Genomic DNA, 16,729 nt, shown 5'->3' with positions numbered 1-16,729 from the left:
GGGTCCTTTCCAATCCTGACTGATTCTACAAGCTGCAGCACAGGAGGTTCCAGCTCCACACAAGGGAGAACTTCGTTACTGTAAAGGTCCAAGAGCACCAGCAGAGGCTCCCCAGAGAGGTTGTGGAGTCTCCTCCTCTGGAGCCTTTCAAGGCCTGTCTGGATGTGTTCCTGTGTGACCTGAGCTAGACTGTATGGTCCTGCTCTGGCAGGGGGGTGGGCTCAATGATCTCTTTGTGTCCCTTCCAACCCCTGCCATCCTGTGATCACCAGGCTCTCACAGATCAAGCAATAAACCCTTCTTGCTGCTGTGAGCCATAGTCTGTCTTTCCAGCACCTTGTCAGGAAACCAAGAGCTGTGCTCAGTAAGACAGGCAGATCTCACTGCCATGCTGGGAAACAGCAAGCCTCTCTTCACAGCCCTGCCAGCTGCTGGGGAAACACCTCCAGCACTTAATGGGAACATAGGAATCGCAGATGCAGGGATTGAAGCTGCCAGCTCCTGTTGTATGTTTCCTGTAGAGAAAACAAAACCCAAAAAGAACCAAGGAAATGACACTGGAATGGTGAAAATGAACAAAGAAGATGCAAAGACTGGAGAGCCCACTCAGCTGCAAACAGATAGCAGTGATCCTAAACCGACTGCCAACACAAAAGAGACACAAAGCAGGAAGCTCCCACACATGTTTAATTATTCATGTCAATTACTAGCTTCATTAACTTAAGTTTCACAGAGCAGACTGCAGAAAGGGAAAGCAAACAATGGCAGGCAAGATAGTCAACCCCATCATCTTCTTGGCAAAGAGATTGTATTTTGAGATCCCAAAGGTTCATAACAGTGACAGCCCTGAGCTTCACCTCCTTAACCCCTCACTTGATGCCCTGTAGGGAGGCTGCATGGCCCTCTCAATTAGTTTTGGACCTTTAACACCACACTGTGTGTAATCCTAGGGGAAAGAGCACATAGAACCAATTGGGGTTTGAAAGGGGCCATAAGGATCATCTAGTTCCAAGCCCCCTGCCACAGACAGAGACACCTCACACTACATCAGGCTGTCCAGAGCCTCATCCAGCCTGGCCTGAAACACCTTGTTGAATTTCATCCAATTTCTCTCTGCCCACCCCCCAGCCTGCCCAGGTCTGGCTGGATGGCAGCACAGCCTTCTGGTGTGGCAGCCACTCCACCCAGTTTGGTGTCATCATCAAACTTGCTGACAGTGCCCTCTGTGCCCTCAGCCAGGTCATTGATGAGTACATTGAGCAGAACTGGTCCCAGTACTGCCCCTTTGAAACTCCTTTAGTTACAGGCTTCCAACTAGACTCCATCTCATTGACCACAACTCTATGGCTTCTTTCATTCAACTGCTTTGCAATCCCTCAGTTATTTGTGCAGTTCCATGCTTTTATTCACTTCACATCATCCAGTCCCAGGTCTAAAAACCGTTTAACTGGGGCATTTGCTAATGCAGCTTACCCATTAATGGGTGAATTTAAGACCATTCACACTCAATGATTACAGCAACTTAGCTCTCATCTTAACAAGGTGTTCAAGAAAAGCCTGGATGAGGCACTTAGTGCCATGGTCTGGTTGATCACATAGGGCTGGGTGCCAGGTTGGAGTGGATGATCTTGGAGGTCTCTTCTAACCTGGTTGATTTCATGATTCTATCAAAATCTGAATGCACTTTGTTGTGCATTGATACACAAACACTCTGGAAGCCGGGGGGGGGTTGGTCTCTTCTGCCAGACAACCAGCAACAGAACAAGGGGACACAGTCTCAAATTGTGGCAGGGGAGGTCTAGGCTGGATGTTAGGAGGAAGTTCTTCACAGAGAGAATGATTGGCATTGGAATGGGCTGCCCAGGGAGGTGGTGGAGTCCCCATCCCTGGAGGTGTTCAAGCAAAGCCTGGATGATGCACTTAGTGCCATGGTCTGGTTGACTGGCTAGGGCTGGGTGCTAGGTTGGACTGGATGATCTTGGAGGTCTCTTCCAACCTGGTTGATTCTATGACATTACCCTGCTGATGTCTTTGAGGCTTGTTACAGTTGAATTCAAATCTTTAAACAGATGAATCTCAGGAAGACCCTTCCTATGAGAAACTACGTTTCTCACCTGATGTAGGTGAGAGACAGCCCCTGCTCCACCACCCTGCACTTCATCTTCCCCAGGCAGCCCCTGCTCCACCACCCTGCACTTCATCTTCCCCAGGCAGCCCCTGCTCCACCACCCTGCACTTCATCTTCCCCAGGCAGCCCCTGCTCCACCACCCTGCACTTCATCTTCCCCAGGCAGCCCCTGCTCCACCACCCTGCACTTCATCTTCCCCAGGCAGCCCCTGCTCCACCACCCTGCACTTCATCTTCCCCAGGCAGCCCCTGCTCCACCACCCTGCACTTCATCTTCCCCAGGCAGCCCCTGCTCCACCACCCTGCACTTCATCTTCCCCAGGCAGCCCCTGCTCCACCACCCTGCACTTCATCTTCCCCAGGCAGCCCCTGCTCCACCACCCTGCACTTCATCTTCCCCAGGCAGCCCCTGCTCCACACCCTGCACTTCATCTTCCCCAGGCAGCCCCTGCTCCACCACCCTGCACTTCATCTTCCCCAGGCAGCCCCTGCTCCACCACCCTGCACTTCATCTTCCCCAGGCAGCCCCTGCTCCACCACCCTGCACTTCATCTTCCCCAGGCAGCCCCTGCTCCACCACCCTGCACTTCATCTTCCACCAGGCAGGCCCTGCTCCACACCCTGCACTTCATCTTCCCCAGGCAGCCCCTGCTCCACCACCCTGCACTTCATCTTCCCCAGGCAGCCCCTGCTCCACCACCCTGCACTTCATCTTCCCCAGGCAGCCCCTGCTCCACCACCCTGCACTTCATCTTCCCCAGGCAGCCCCTGCTCCACCACCCTGCACGACCCTCTCCTAGCCAAGGTACCACATAGAAGAGCTCAGCCTAAGCAGGGAGGCCCAGCCAGCACCCATGGGTGATGTTAGAGTCATCATCAACTATCCTAGCTAACCGGGGGGCCACCAGGCCCCCCGGCCTTTAGATCCCACTCCCTTCACCCAGTGTGCACTATGAGTACTCACCAGTGACGATGGGAGGAAGATCCCTCTGCCCAGTTGGGCAAGCTTGAGGAGCCTTTCCTTGGGCTGATTATAAAGGGGAGTGGGCAGGGAGGGCAAAGTGGTCACACCTGGGGTGGGAGGAGACTCAACAGAGCCCAGGTGCTCTGGGTTTGGAGGATAAAAGGGGAAAACATGGTGTAGGGTAGGAAAGGGGCAAGTACGGTAGGAAAGGGGAGGTGGTGGTGATGAGAGATGGAGAGGAAAAGAATGGAGATGGAAAAAGGAAGATGGGAGGAAAGAGGAGAGAAAGAGGAATATAAAAAGGAAGAAGATTGAAAGAAAAGGAGGAAGATGGAGGAAAATAAGAGATGGAGAGGAAAGGAGGGACATAGAGGAGAAGGGAGATCATCCAGTCCAACCCACTCTGCCAGGGAAGGATCACCCAGAGCAGATCACACATGGATACATCCAGGTAAGTCTTCAATATTTCCAGAAAGAGATGTCACAAACCCCCTGGGCAGCTTGTTCCAGTGTTCTGGCACCCTCACAGAGAAAATTTGCTCCTCATGTATCCATGGAACTTTTTATGCCTTGGTTCCCACACATTGCCCCTTTTTCTGTCATTGGGCATCACCCAGCAGTGCCTGGCTCCAGCCTCCTGGCACTTATCCTTTACATCTTTATAAATGTGAATGAGGTCACCTCTCAGTCTCCTCCTCTCCAAGCAGCACAGCCCCAGCTCCCTCAGGCTCTCCTCGTAAGAGAGATGTTCCATTCCCTTCAGCATCTTTGTGCCTCTGTGTTGGACTCTCAAGCACTTCTCTGCCCTTCTTAAACTGGGGGCCCAGAACTGGACACAGTACTCCAGATGCAACCTCACTGGGGCAGAGTAGAGGGGAAAGAGAGCCTCTATCAACCTACTAACCACAGCCCTTTTAATACACCCCAGTGCATTGAAAGCTGTTGTTGAAGCAGGGAGGATGACAATGATCTCTGAAGGCAAAGTCCCACCAGTATGAGCAGGGCAACATCTGCAGCAGCTCTCTGGGACTTTCACTGAAACAAACTCTTGCTGATGTGGAGGGAAATGTGGAGGAGCAGAGCTAGCAGTGGTTTTGACACAGAATGAGGTGGTGAGGAGGGATATTTACTTGATGGAACCACACAAGCCAGTGCTCCATGCAGCAGGCAGGGCAAGATTGGCTCCTGCCAGCTGCAGCTCCGCACAGCAAAGCGCTGGGTGCGCAGCCTGTGTGCCTGGCACAAGTGGTTCTTTCTGCCTGCAGGAAGAAGTTTTGGAGGGACAATGGTGGCTTCCTCTTCAGAAAGTCTCTCTGATTTCTGTGTGCTTTCTATGAGGCAGAAAGTTTTGCTCTGAGCAACCTTTTCTCCAGGAATACAACCTTTTTTTGCTGTGACAGTAAAAGATAGCAGGCAGCGAGAGGGGAGGGATCACAGAACCAAGCAGGCAATGAAAGGGGAGAGATCACAGAATCACTGAGGCTGGAAAAGACCTCTGATATCACCAAGTGTAGCCTATGACCCAACAGCACATCAGCTAACCCATGCCACTACGTGCCACAGCCAATCTTTCCTTAAACACCTCCAGGGATGGTGACTCCACCACTTCCCTGGGCAGTCCATCCCAGTGCCTAATCTCCCTTTCTGTGAGGGAGTGCTTCCTAACATCCAACCCAACCCCACCCTGGCACAGCACACATTTTCACCTCCTGGATAGAAGGTAAAACAATGTATTATAGTGCTCACTGACAAGGTGGCAAAGACAGAAGTGGCTTTGCCTTCATCATGCTGATCATGATGCTCAGAGGGTTGAAGCACCTCTGCTACGAGGACAAGCTATGAGAGTTGAGGCTCTGCAGCTTGGAGAAGACCTTGGAGTGGCCTTCCAGTATGTGAAGGGGGCTGCAGAAAGGCTGGGGGGGGACTATTTGCAAGGTCTTGTAATGACAGAATGAGGAGTAATGGGTTTAAACTGGCAGAGGGGAGATTGAAACTGGATGTTAGGAAGAAGTTGTTTGCAGTGAGGGTGCCGAAACAATGGCACAGATTGCCCAGGGAGGTTGTGGCTGCTCCCTCCCTGGAGGTGTTCAAGGCCAGGTTGGCTGAGGCCTTCAGTGACCTGTTCTAGTGGGAGGTGGCCCAGCCTATGGCAGGGGTTTGGAACTGCATGAGCTTTGAGGTCCCTTCCAACCTAATCCATTCTATGCTGTTGCTCTCTCCACCCTCTTCTTGTCTGCTGGGCAGATTGATGGATGCATCATGCAGTTCTGTCTGATTTGGCTTTTTCCCCAGCTGCAGGTGTATCATTTTCAACTTTTATCTGTACCCTGTAGAATCTTAGACATCTCATTCTCACTGTGACACCTCAACAAGCAAGACTTGCTCAGTCAGAGCTGTAGCCCAGCTGCTATGAAGAACACCAACTTCTCCCACTCTGCCAGCTGGGGAGCACTCACTGTGCCTCTGTGAGGAATGCTCTTAGGGTAAGATCTGCTTTTGCCCATCCTAGATAAAGTGTCACTCCACTAATATCACACCAAGACATCTCTCACCCTTTTCTGCATCCAAATAGAAGGAGAATTCATTTAAAGCAGAGCATTGCACAAAGAAGTTAGGGCTGCTCTGAGCTGCTGTTTCCAAGGCGGGAGAGAGAGAGATCAACTCTAGCTGACCCTAACTGAGATTTGATGAGGTTTTTGTTACTTTGGCTGTTTGATTACACATTTAGTGACCTCTGCTCACTCTCTAACCTGTTTGGGTGTTTTTTGATTTGCTGCTTTATGTGTTCCAGAAGTACATTGCCTTTTAATACTGTGTTTGATCAGAGGGACTAGTTGGTGTCAGATCAAGCATTTGGGGCATCTATAGACACTGGACATGGGGTGATTGTGTTAGAATGTTGCTCTCTGGGTCCTTCCAACAGTCATACAGAACAGCTGCAGATTGTGAGGCTGTGATTTTTGCTGTCTAAATGTGTGCTTTGCATGTTAAGTGAAGGCATCTCGCTCTCCCCAGCCTCAGCCCATAAACTCCTTCTATAGCTACATTAATCTGCACATTTAGCCTGTGCAGAGCCTTCTGAGCTGTAGAGGCTGGACTCTTCCAGGTGATTTAAGTGTGGTCCAAAATGGGCCCTCCATTTGCAAAGCCCAAGACTCACCATGCTCTGATAACCACAGGATCACAGCATGTCAGGAGTTGGAAGGGACCCAAAGAGATCATGCAGTCCAACCCCCATGACACAGCAGGACCATACAATCTAGCTCAGGTCACACAGGAACACATCCAGACAGGCCTTGAAAGGCTCCAGAGAAGGAGACTCCACAACCTTTTTGGGGATCCTGTTCCAGTGCTCTGTGACCCCTCCAGTCAAGAAGTTCCCCCTTGTGTTGAGCTGGCACCTCCTGTGCTGCAGCTTCCATCCATTGCTCCTTGTCCTATGACAGGGAGCAAGTGAGAAGAGCTTGCAGGATAATGTATTTGATTACCTACCTGAAAACACCACCCCAGAGCATCACACAGACTTCAGAGGAGTGTTTACCAGAGACTGTCCTTCAGCAACAGTCCAAGGAGCCATCACAAACAACTCAAATATGCTGCTGCAAGATGCAGAACACCTGAGTTCCAGCTCAGACACACATCCTGCACCATCCCTGAGGATCAAGCTGCCCTGACCCACCCCTGTGAGTCCTTGGATTTGGCTGTATGCAAGAAGCAACAACTACAACTCTTGCAGGGAAAGCTGATAGGTTCTTCAAGTTTTGAACCAGGCTACTTTATGAAATCAAAGCACAAAAATAGTTCCCTAAATTGTAATTAAAGATTAACCCACCATAAAAAGACTGCAGCAATGAGCTCTGGTCTGACAGAGAACCCACAGCATCTCCTCAGGGAAGGGTAGAGATTAGCAAATGCATTTCACAAGATGGCTTTTAATACAATTATTTGCATAACTGGATTAGAGAGGAGCACCAACATGCCTCTGTATCCTGTTATTGTTTATTACTCTGGATATCAGAGAAAACAGTAATTACACTGAGCAGAGAGATGCTTGGGACTTGATGCAGGGGTGGAGCTGAGTGGATGTGGCTGTGCCTCAGTTCCTGCTAGCCTGCAAGACCCCAGTTCCTCCAGGATCCAGAGGCTGGACACGTCTGTGTGACATGCAGGGAAAGCCTGGAAAAAATGGCCTTGCTGAGGTGGGCCAAGGGGACTGCTGAAGAGAGAGAAGGAGCTTTAAGAGCTGGGAAACACAGATCACTTTGGTGTGGAAGGAGCTTTGGGAGCCCAAGGCTGGGAAACACAGATCATTTCAGTGTGGAAGGAGCTTTGGGAGCCCATGGCTGGGAAACACAGATCATTTCAGTGTGGAAGGAGCTTTGGGAGCCCATGGCTAGGAAACACAGATCATTTCAGTGTAGAAGTAGTTTTGGGAGCCCAAGGCTGGGAAACACAGATCATTTCAGTGTAGAAGTAGTTTTGGGAGCCCAAGGCTGGGAAACACAGATCATTTCAGTGTAGAAGTAGTTTTGGGAGCCCAAGGCTGGGAAACACAGATCATTTCAGTGTAGAAGTAGTTTTGGGAGCCCAAGGCTGGGAAACACAGATCATTTCAGTGTAGAAGTAGCTTTGGGAGCCCAAGACTGGGAAACACAGATCATTTCAGTGTAGAAGTAGTTTTGGGAGCCCAAGGCTGGGAAACACAGATCATTTCAGTGTAGAAGTAGCTTTGGGAGCCCAAGGCTGGGAAACACAGATCATTTCAGTGTGGATGGAGCTTTGGGAGCTCAAGGCTAGGAAACCCAGTGTGCATCTGCAAAGCCTAGTCCTGAGAAGGGCTAGAAATGCAAGTCCTGATAAATTCAAGCCATGCACAGGTTAAACCAACACTTCAACAACAGTGCTTGCTGTGCAGGACACTCCTAAGGACCTCCTTGAGTTGACAGACCTCAGCACTACCCTAGCTGCAGCTCCAGGAGCTGCCAAGTAGCAAGATGTTCCCAGGGCATCTGTCACTGTGGGAACAATATATGCACTGAGCAGCTCATTTCTGTCTCAAGGAAACTGGAAAATAAAAGAAACAGATAAATAAATAAACAGATAGAAACAGAGAGACAAATCCAAGCTCTTGCTTGCTTCATGCAGCTCTCTGCAGCAGAAATCTGCAGTCACTGACATTCAGGAGAACATTAATGAGACAAACTGCAGTGCTACCAAATGAGGACTGAAAAAAACCAAGCACCAAACCACCATGATGTGTAAGAAAGAAATTAGCCTAGACCCACTGTAGTTAAGAGTCCTCCCAGTTACTCCACTGGGCTTTGGATCACTGGATCACAGCACTGCTTGCATTTAGTGAGGTTGTGAACATTGTGGGACCACCTCAATACTAATTAACCTTCACAAACTTACAAATTGACAGCTCGAAGTAACATAAATCCATAGAAGAAAAATCCCCCCCAAATCAGCAGTTTGTTGTTATTTAATGCTTCTTTATGCAGTGTTGTCTGAGAGCTGTCTCAGTGTCCTGCTCTCTGCTTGTTGTGGTGGGCCTGATGGACCCAGGATAGGCTGACACATGTCCTGCCTTGCCTAGGCATGTTCTGCTCCACCAGAGAGGCAGGCGTGGGAACCGGACACAAAAGGACCTGGAGCCACTGAGTCTGACCTGCCCAGGGTCTTGTGGTGCCAGGTACACACACTTAGCTTGTGCCTGCCTAGTGCAAGGCCTGTGCTTTGCCCAAATTAGGGAGAAGTGAGCCTATGGCTTTGCCTAACACGGTGAGGTTTGGCTAACTGCCATCCTGATTGGCTACTCTGTGTCCAAAGGGCAATTAATCTTGGCCCACGTTGATAAAAGGAGATAGGCAGGTGAACAATGTACTTTTGCTTCCCTGCTTTGCTTCCCTGCTCTGTGCCATGCTCTCTCTGCTGTGTCCATCCCTGCTGCTATTGCACACTGCTTTATTGCTTGCCTGCTAAACTCCACTGCCACCAATTACCAGGAGCAGACCCTGGATGCCTGCATGCAATTAGCCAGTGTGACATCGTGCTGCGACTGCACCACATCTGCCTCTGCACCTGAAGGTCCTGCCTAGAATCCCTGGACATACACACAGATCATCCAGAATAAGCCAGGAGGACAAGGTCAGAGATTGGCTGCATCTTCCCCCAGAAGCCAGGAAGATTCAAGCCTCAACATCCAGCAAGACAGATTCCCTGACAGCATTTGGGCACTGTCTGGACTGTGGCTAAGCCCCATGAGTGGGCAATAACAATCTGTGAGTAAATGCTTAAATGCCTCTTTGTAACTCTCTACTGCCTTCTGCCACAGAGCAGAAAGAGCTTGAGCCCAGCTACTGGGCAAGCAGAATTTGACTGTGGGAACCTTCTCTTCCAGTTCAATTGATGTTTCTCTATTTTCCAAGTGCTATTAGTTGTAGATATTATCCACAGAATGTTTCCATCACCATGTAAGAACCAAAATACTATTCAAATTAGTGATTGGGGGTGGTGAGAGTTCTGAGTATCAAAATTAATTGACAATATTCATCTTGGAAAATACCATCTCCCATCAATTAATTTCCCCTCCCCAACACTGCTCTCTTCAGAAGAGCCCTGAAACGAAAGCTGAGAAGCTTATTACATTAGGTGGGTTTGTTTGGAAGTAGTTTTTACACCTTATCAGCTCCCTCCTCATGCTGTACTGAGCCTGAAGGGGAGGGAGGGGAAATTTATTTCCTGAAATTCAGCAAAAGCAAAGCAAACTTTAATAGGTCGTTCAGGTCTTTGGATCACCATAAGCAAGGCAGAAACAGGCACTAAGTGAACACAGGCAATGCTCACCTCAAAAGCACCTCCTCCTTGTAGTGCCTCTGCGATCAGCTCCTCGCTACTGGCAGCAGAGCAGCCCGAAATTCTAGGGAGCTTTGTAAAGAGGGATTTCAAATGTTTTATCCAGTGCTTTTCCCAGCCTGTGCATGTGCATCTGGGGGGGATTTTTTTAACCAGGTTAAGCTTGCTGAATGCTGAGGAGCAAAACAATATTCACGCTTGTACAGTAGGAGCACGCTTACAAACTAAGCAAACTCTCTCCCCTCTTGTCTGTTTGCTTTGCCTCACTGCCCAGACATACATTTCTGGCCAGTTGCAGCTGGACAGATGTCCCTGCTGACCATGGTCAAAGCTGGAAAGTGCTGCTTTGCTGGCTGCTTTCAGCTCAGTATCACAGAATCACAGAATTTCAGGGGCTGGAAAGGACCTCCAAAGCTCATCCAATCCAACTCCCTTGCCAGAGCAGGATCACCCAGAGCAGATCACACAGGAAGGCATCCAGGCAGAGTTTTGTATCTCCAGAGAGGGAAGCCTGTTCCAGTGTTCTGTCACACTCACAGGGAAAAACATTTCTCCTCATGTTTAAATGAAAGTTCCTATGCCTCAGCTTCCACCCAGTGCTCCTTTTCCTGGTACTGGGCATCACCCATCAGAGTCTGGAGCCAGCTTCCTGGCACTCACTCATTGCATATTTATAAACATGTATGAGGTCACCTCTCAGTCTCCTCTTCTCCAAGCAGCACAGCTCCACCTCCCTCAGACTCTCCCCATAACAGAGATGTCCCATTCCCTTAATCATCTTTGTGGCTCTGCCCTGGACTCTCTCAAGCAGTTCTATGTCTTTCTTGAACTGGGGAGCCCAAAACTAGACACAGTACTCCAGATGTGGCCTCACCAGGGCAGAGTAGAGGAGCAGAAGAACCTCTCTTAACTTACTAGCCACAACCCTTCTAATGCACCCCAGAATGGCATTGGTCCTCCTGGCCACAAGAGCACATTGGTGGCTGATGGTCAACCTCCCATCCACTAGGACCCCCAGGGCCTTTTCTCCTTTGCTGCCTTCCAACAGATCAGTCTCCAGACTATCAGGCAGTTCCTCGTGCTGTCACCATTTCCATCTGAGCAGGCTGGAAGGAATCTCTTCAGAAGCAATGTCTGCTTGCAGAAGTTGTCCCATATACTTATCTATTATCTCAGATATTGCCAGTTCAGACAGAGAAAGAAAGACACTAGAAAACGTTAGGCTGATTATAGCTCCTGACTCCCTCAGCTTATTGAAAGGTGAATGTCAGAGGAAATTGTTTCTTCTCAAAAGACTCCTTTACAAGAGAGTGGTTGCCACTCCATTCTGCATGACAGCTCTTTCCTTGAGTGCTCACACAAAGCTTGTACCCCACTCCATGTCAACAGCCCCCTCCATCTGCTCTCTCTTAACAGACACCTCCAAAAGTACTCCTGAAGACGGTATTAAAGCCTCTGGCTGTTTCTGGAGATCGGTTTTGATGGCAGCATTGCCACATGTCAGAATCAATCTCAGTGGAAAACATCTCAGCATGGACAAGGCTAGAACCATGTCCATTTCTCTGACTGAGAACACAGCCACCTGGCAGCAGGGGCAGCAAACATGAGTTATAAGAGACAACAGCAGGAGCATAACTCAAGTATCAGGAAAGTGGTGGTGTCCTCCTCTGTGGGTGTATTTCCACCACACATTAGGTTTGCAGCACCAAATTCACCAGGTGGCTTTGCCAGCAGGCTGCCAGCCACTCTGTGGGGCAGTTGTACCTAACAGAAATAACATCACTCCAGTTTTACTTCCCCTCTGGGAACGCTGCATCTCACCTTGCTACGTGCTGTGCTGCAGGTTCACAAGACACAGGAGGTTTGGGGTCAAAAGGCAGAAAGCTTCCTGCCCAGTGCAGCTGGGCATGGTGGGCAGCTGAGCAGTCCTGCTGCTAAGACAGCTCTTCCAGCCACTCTACCAGCAGCAAGGAGAACATGGCAGTAAGGGAGGAAACCATGAAAGGTAGACACAGAACATCTCACCAAGGGACACAGACAAGCAAGGGAGCCAACTGTCCTGTGCAGTTGGAGGGAGGGGATAACCGTTCCTTACATAACTCACGCCCTCTGGTGTGAGGAAATCCCTGCACGCTGCTGCTGCCAGCATAGCTCAGCTGGCAAAGAAATGCTCAGAGCAGCTCCTACCAACTCGATTTGCTGCCCACAGCTGAGACTGCTCCTCAGGGAGGGCATTTCAGAGAGCCTCAGGCTATTTTCAGCAGGGCTGTAACCCAGGAGGATCACAGGAATATTGTCAGATTTGGTGCTGAGGACTGCCCTCTAGGTAGATCTTCAGATTTAATTTTCACTCATTCCTTCCTCATTGAGATATTATTCATCTCTTTTTGTTTTTTTCTCCTCTGGCCCAAATCCCAGCTTTGTGCTGCCAACAATATCCCAAACAGACAGGATGAATCCCTGTGGCTTACATAAGGGTACCTCACTGTGCTAGCATCTTATCAAAGTAAAGACCTTTCTGGGACATGATATCTTCCTCTCCTCCTGTAGGAGCAGAGATACTGGAGAGGCTACACATGAGACTTGTGTTGTTAGATCTGAGCCCTGAGGCCAAATGTCAGGAATTAAGATCAATCAGAAGTGGAAAAGACTTAGAATGTTAGCATATGGAGGAAGTGCATTCCCACCAGCCCTCCTTTACAGCACCACACTGGCCATAATGCAGTTTGTAGCGGGTCCAATTTTCTTCTTTCTCCAGGCAAACATTTTCTTCAGCTCCCCCCTGAAGCTGTCATGAAGCCAGGCATAGAGAAAGGCATTGGTGCAAGCAGACATCATTGCAAACCAGTGGCAGAGCAGCTGGATGAAGTTGAAGTACTGCTTGTCAATCAAGCTGATGTCTATGTCCTTTATCATGTTGAAGATGTGCAGAGGGAGCCAACAAACTCCAAAAGCTACCACCACTAGAACCAGCAAGCGAAAAGTCTTCCTCCTCCTTGCTCGATCCCACTCGGCTTGGCCCTGGGTGACGTTGCCTGGGACCACACGGTTTTTCAGCTTGACTGAGATTCTCAGGTAGGACAAGGAGATGACTGCCAAAGGCAGTATGTAGGTGATGATGAGAGTGCTGTAGGCGTAAGCTAAGCGATCCCTTTTCATGTGGAACCAAAACTCCTCGCAGATGGAGAAGTCCAGCTCCGGGAACTCCGCGTGGTAAGTATGGACCAAAGCTGGGGCAGCCAAAGTACAGCTCAGCAGCCAAATAGCAGCCAGGATGTAAGCACAGATAGGGATCGTCAGCCTGCGGCGGAAGGGGTGCACCATGGCACAGTACCTGTCCACGGCTATGACAGTCAGGGTGAAGACAGAGACAAACACAGTGACGGGCTGCATCAGGAAAACAAAGTAGCACATGAACCGCCCATACACCCATCCTCTGGGCTCAAAGGCGTACGCCAGCGTCAGGGGCACGCAGGTGGCACACATGAGCATGTCTGAGAACGCCAGGTTGCCTACCAGAAAGTTGGTGACATTGTGCATCTTCTTTGTCTTGCAGATCACATAAATGAGAAGGTAGTTCCCGATGACGCCCACGAACACCACCAGCGAGTAGCAGGGGATGATCAGTGGCTTGAAGGACTGAACAAACTGGAGCCCTGAGAACAAACTGCTGGCATTGCTGTGAATGGCAGAGAGGAAGCTCTGGGAGGTGAAATTGTCTGAATTCATCATTGCCCTCCTTTTGTCGGCTGAGTGAAGTCGTTGCCGCTCCCGCACTCAATCGGTGCTGATAAGGAGTGGATTGCTGCCCGGCCAGAGGTTACCACATGGACGGTAAACAAGCATCCGTGAAAGCAAAAGGTGAAGTTGTAACCCTGGAGAGGCAGCTTTCAGCAGTGCCTAAGAAAAAACAAACACAGCCACTTTCCATGATTAAAGTCCTGCTATATTTACTGCCAAATCTCGGGTCTGACAGCATGCCCCCTCCTAAACATTTAATGCTGCGAGTACTTACTGCTGTGCTTTCTTAATCCCGTGTGATTTCCCCGTGGATGCCAGGAGGTGCCCTAGATGTCTGTCTTCTGCAAATCCAGGAGCGTCTGTGTGTGTGTGTCAGAGAGAATGAGTGAGTGAGGAAGAGGACGATGCGCATTCAGCAGCTAAGTGCAGCTCAGTGTTTTTAAACAGTCTTCACTACTAGGTCAGGACAGATCTGTCTGTCAGCTTTTATCCCTATTGGCCACCCTGGGTATTACGTCGTTCCGTACGTGGTTCTTACCGACAGCAATTACTTCTTGAATATCCTTTCCAAATTTCCCTTCTCCTTCCAGCGCTTCTCTCATTGCCCCTGGCAGCTAAAAACCATGTCGCATCCGTTAACGCTAAGCCTGCGCTGGGGTCTAAGACGGCATCCACTTTGCCACAGCTCTCAGGAGCGGTCGGGAAAGCTACCTGTGAAATTCGCTGCTCTAACGTGGCTGCCAAAGAGGACTTCAATCGCAGGCTGCAGCCGAAGCAATGTTGTCGCCACTAGAGGGACTCAGCGACGCACCTGGCGAAAGCAGTCGGGCTGAAGAGATGCGCTTAGCATCTGGCACAAGGGAGCTGATTTCATTCACGTTTGCTTTCCGACGGTGGTACACTCTTTGTCCCCCACTCTGAGTGGTGTCTTTTCGTTTGTTTGTTTGCTTCCACATCTCTAAAACTAAATGCACAGTATCACAGTATCATCAGGGTTGGAAGAGACCTCACAGATCATCAAGTCCAACCCTTTACCACAGAGCTCAAGGCCAGACCATGGCACCAAGTGCCACGTCCAGTCCTGCCTTGAACAGCTCCAGGGACGGTGACTCCACCACCTCCCCGGGCAGCCCATTCCAGTGTCCAATGACTCTCTCAGGGAAGAACTTTCTCCTCACCTCCAGCCTAAATCTCCCCTGGCGCAGCCTGAGGCTGTGTCCTCTCGTTCTGGTGCTGGCCACCTGAGAGAAGAGAGCAACCTCCCCCTGGCCACAACCACCCCTCAGGTAGTTGTAGACAGCAATAAGGTCACCCCTGAGCCTCCTCTTCTCCAGGCTAACCAATCCCAGCTCCCTCAGCCTCTCCTCGTAGGGCTGTGCTCAAGGCCTCTCCCCAGCCTCGTCGCCCTTCTCTGGACACGCTCAAGCATCTCAATGTCCCTCCTAAACTGGGGGGCCCAGAACTGAACACAGCACTCAAGGTGTGGTCTAACCAGTGCAGAGTACAGGGGCAGAATGACCTCCCTGCTCCTGCTGACCACACCATTCCTGATGCAGGCCAGGATGCCACTGGCTCTCTTGGCCACCTGGGCACACAGGTTGTAGACAGGTGGGATGTGGCCTCTTCTCCCAGGCAACCAGCAATAGAACAAGGGGACACAGTCTCAAGTTGTGCCAGGGGAGGTCTAGGCTGGATGTTAGGAGGAAGTTCTTCCCAGAGAGAGTTCCCATTGGAATGGGCTGCCCAGGGAGGTGGTGGAGTCGCCATCCTTGGAGGTGTTCAAGAAAAGCCTGGATGAGGCACTTAGTGCCATTGTTAAGTTGACTGGCTAGGGCTGGGTGCTAGGTTGGCCTGGATGATCTTGGAGGTCTCTTCCACCTGGTTGATTCTATTCTATTCTATCACTATAAGGGTGGTGAGACCCTGAAAAGGGTTGCTCAGGGAGGCGATGGAAGCCTCATCCCTGGAGGTGTTTAAGGCCAGACTGGATGAGGCTCTGGTCAGCCTGATGGAGTAGTGTGAGGTATCCCTGCCCTCGGCAAGGGGGTTGGAACTAGATGATCCTTACGGTCCCTTATAACCCTGACTGATTCTATGATCTCAAAGGAAATATTAGCATCGGCTGCAAAGGAGTTACCTGTGGTGGACTACAGCAAACTGTTTCTTATATTGCAGCTGCCAAATGATATCTGGGGGTCAGTCTTCATTCCCTGCAGCAGGTTTGTTACCCTTTTCTATACCAGAAAGCAGTGCTAAGCAGTCTGTGAATAAGCCTTTACTTGTCTCAGCCCTTAGAAAGCAAAAAACAATCAGGATAAGTGCTTACAGACTGTACATATAAGCAGGCATCCTCATCTAGCTCTTGCCTATTGCTCTAACTCTCCCTTAACTCTCCTCCATTTCAATCACTTCTGAGGCCAGTACCTCAGCTGGTGAAAAAATAAAGAGAGCCTCCATTGTATCCATTTATTCCAGCCAGGGAAACTGAAAAATAAATGAAACAGCCTAGCAGCTTCTGTGTACTTCGGTGCAGAAAACATCACCAGGTTTTGCCAGGCACTGAGGGGATTTAGACACAATTTCAATGGACAGTTTATGTCTTAATCTCTTAGACTAAGGAAATATTAACCCATTATTTCCTACAAGGCCATGGGCAGAGCCATATCCTTCTTTAGATTTGATGCAATTTAAAATGAAGCTAATCTTGTTCAGACCAGAGCCATTCTCCCCCCCCAACTCCTTGTGATGAATGGGCATTTCAAAACTGGTGAGGGCTGCATTTATAAGTTAGGTGATGCTGTGGACTGGAATATGGCATAATTTCAGCCTGAGGGGGAGAGCAAGCAGGTAGCCACACTGCTCAGGAGTGCTATCCTTCACCTCATAGGCGTAGTAACCTGCCCATGACCCATACAAAAAAAATAGGATCATATATCCCACTTCAGAGTCCAGCTTCACCTATCTGAGCTAGATGGGACCCAGAGGAAGACTGTACTGTTTTTCTCTACATATCCACATCCAGAATGGGAGAAGGACCTGAG

At 49.9% G+C, this 16,729-nt stretch overlaps 1 protein-coding gene across 1 annotated transcript; it reads right to left on the bottom strand.

Annotated features, from left to right (window-relative positions):
* Positions 1-12,644: 12,644 nt before the first annotated feature.
* Positions 12,645-16,087, bottom strand: PRLHR (prolactin releasing hormone receptor; the record flags this gene model as incomplete). The annotated part of the gene is given in 4 exon segments (XM_064145599.1): positions 12,645-13,696; positions 13,699-13,804; positions 13,806-13,847; positions 16,055-16,087. Coding segments are annotated over 4 exon segments (1,233 nt in total), but the record flags the coding sequence as incomplete, so codon positions are not given.
* Positions 16,088-16,729: the final 642 nt, after the last annotated feature.

The sequence above is a fragment of the Pogoniulus pusillus genome, chromosome 6 (genome assembly GCF_015220805.1).
Source record: "Pogoniulus pusillus isolate bPogPus1 chromosome 6, bPogPus1.pri, whole genome shotgun sequence".
NCBI classification, from domain to species: domain Eukaryota; kingdom Metazoa; phylum Chordata; class Aves; order Piciformes; family Lybiidae; genus Pogoniulus; species Pogoniulus pusillus.
The sequence above is the reverse complement of the archived record's forward strand: the minus strand, read 5'-3'. Positions and strand labels throughout refer to the sequence as shown.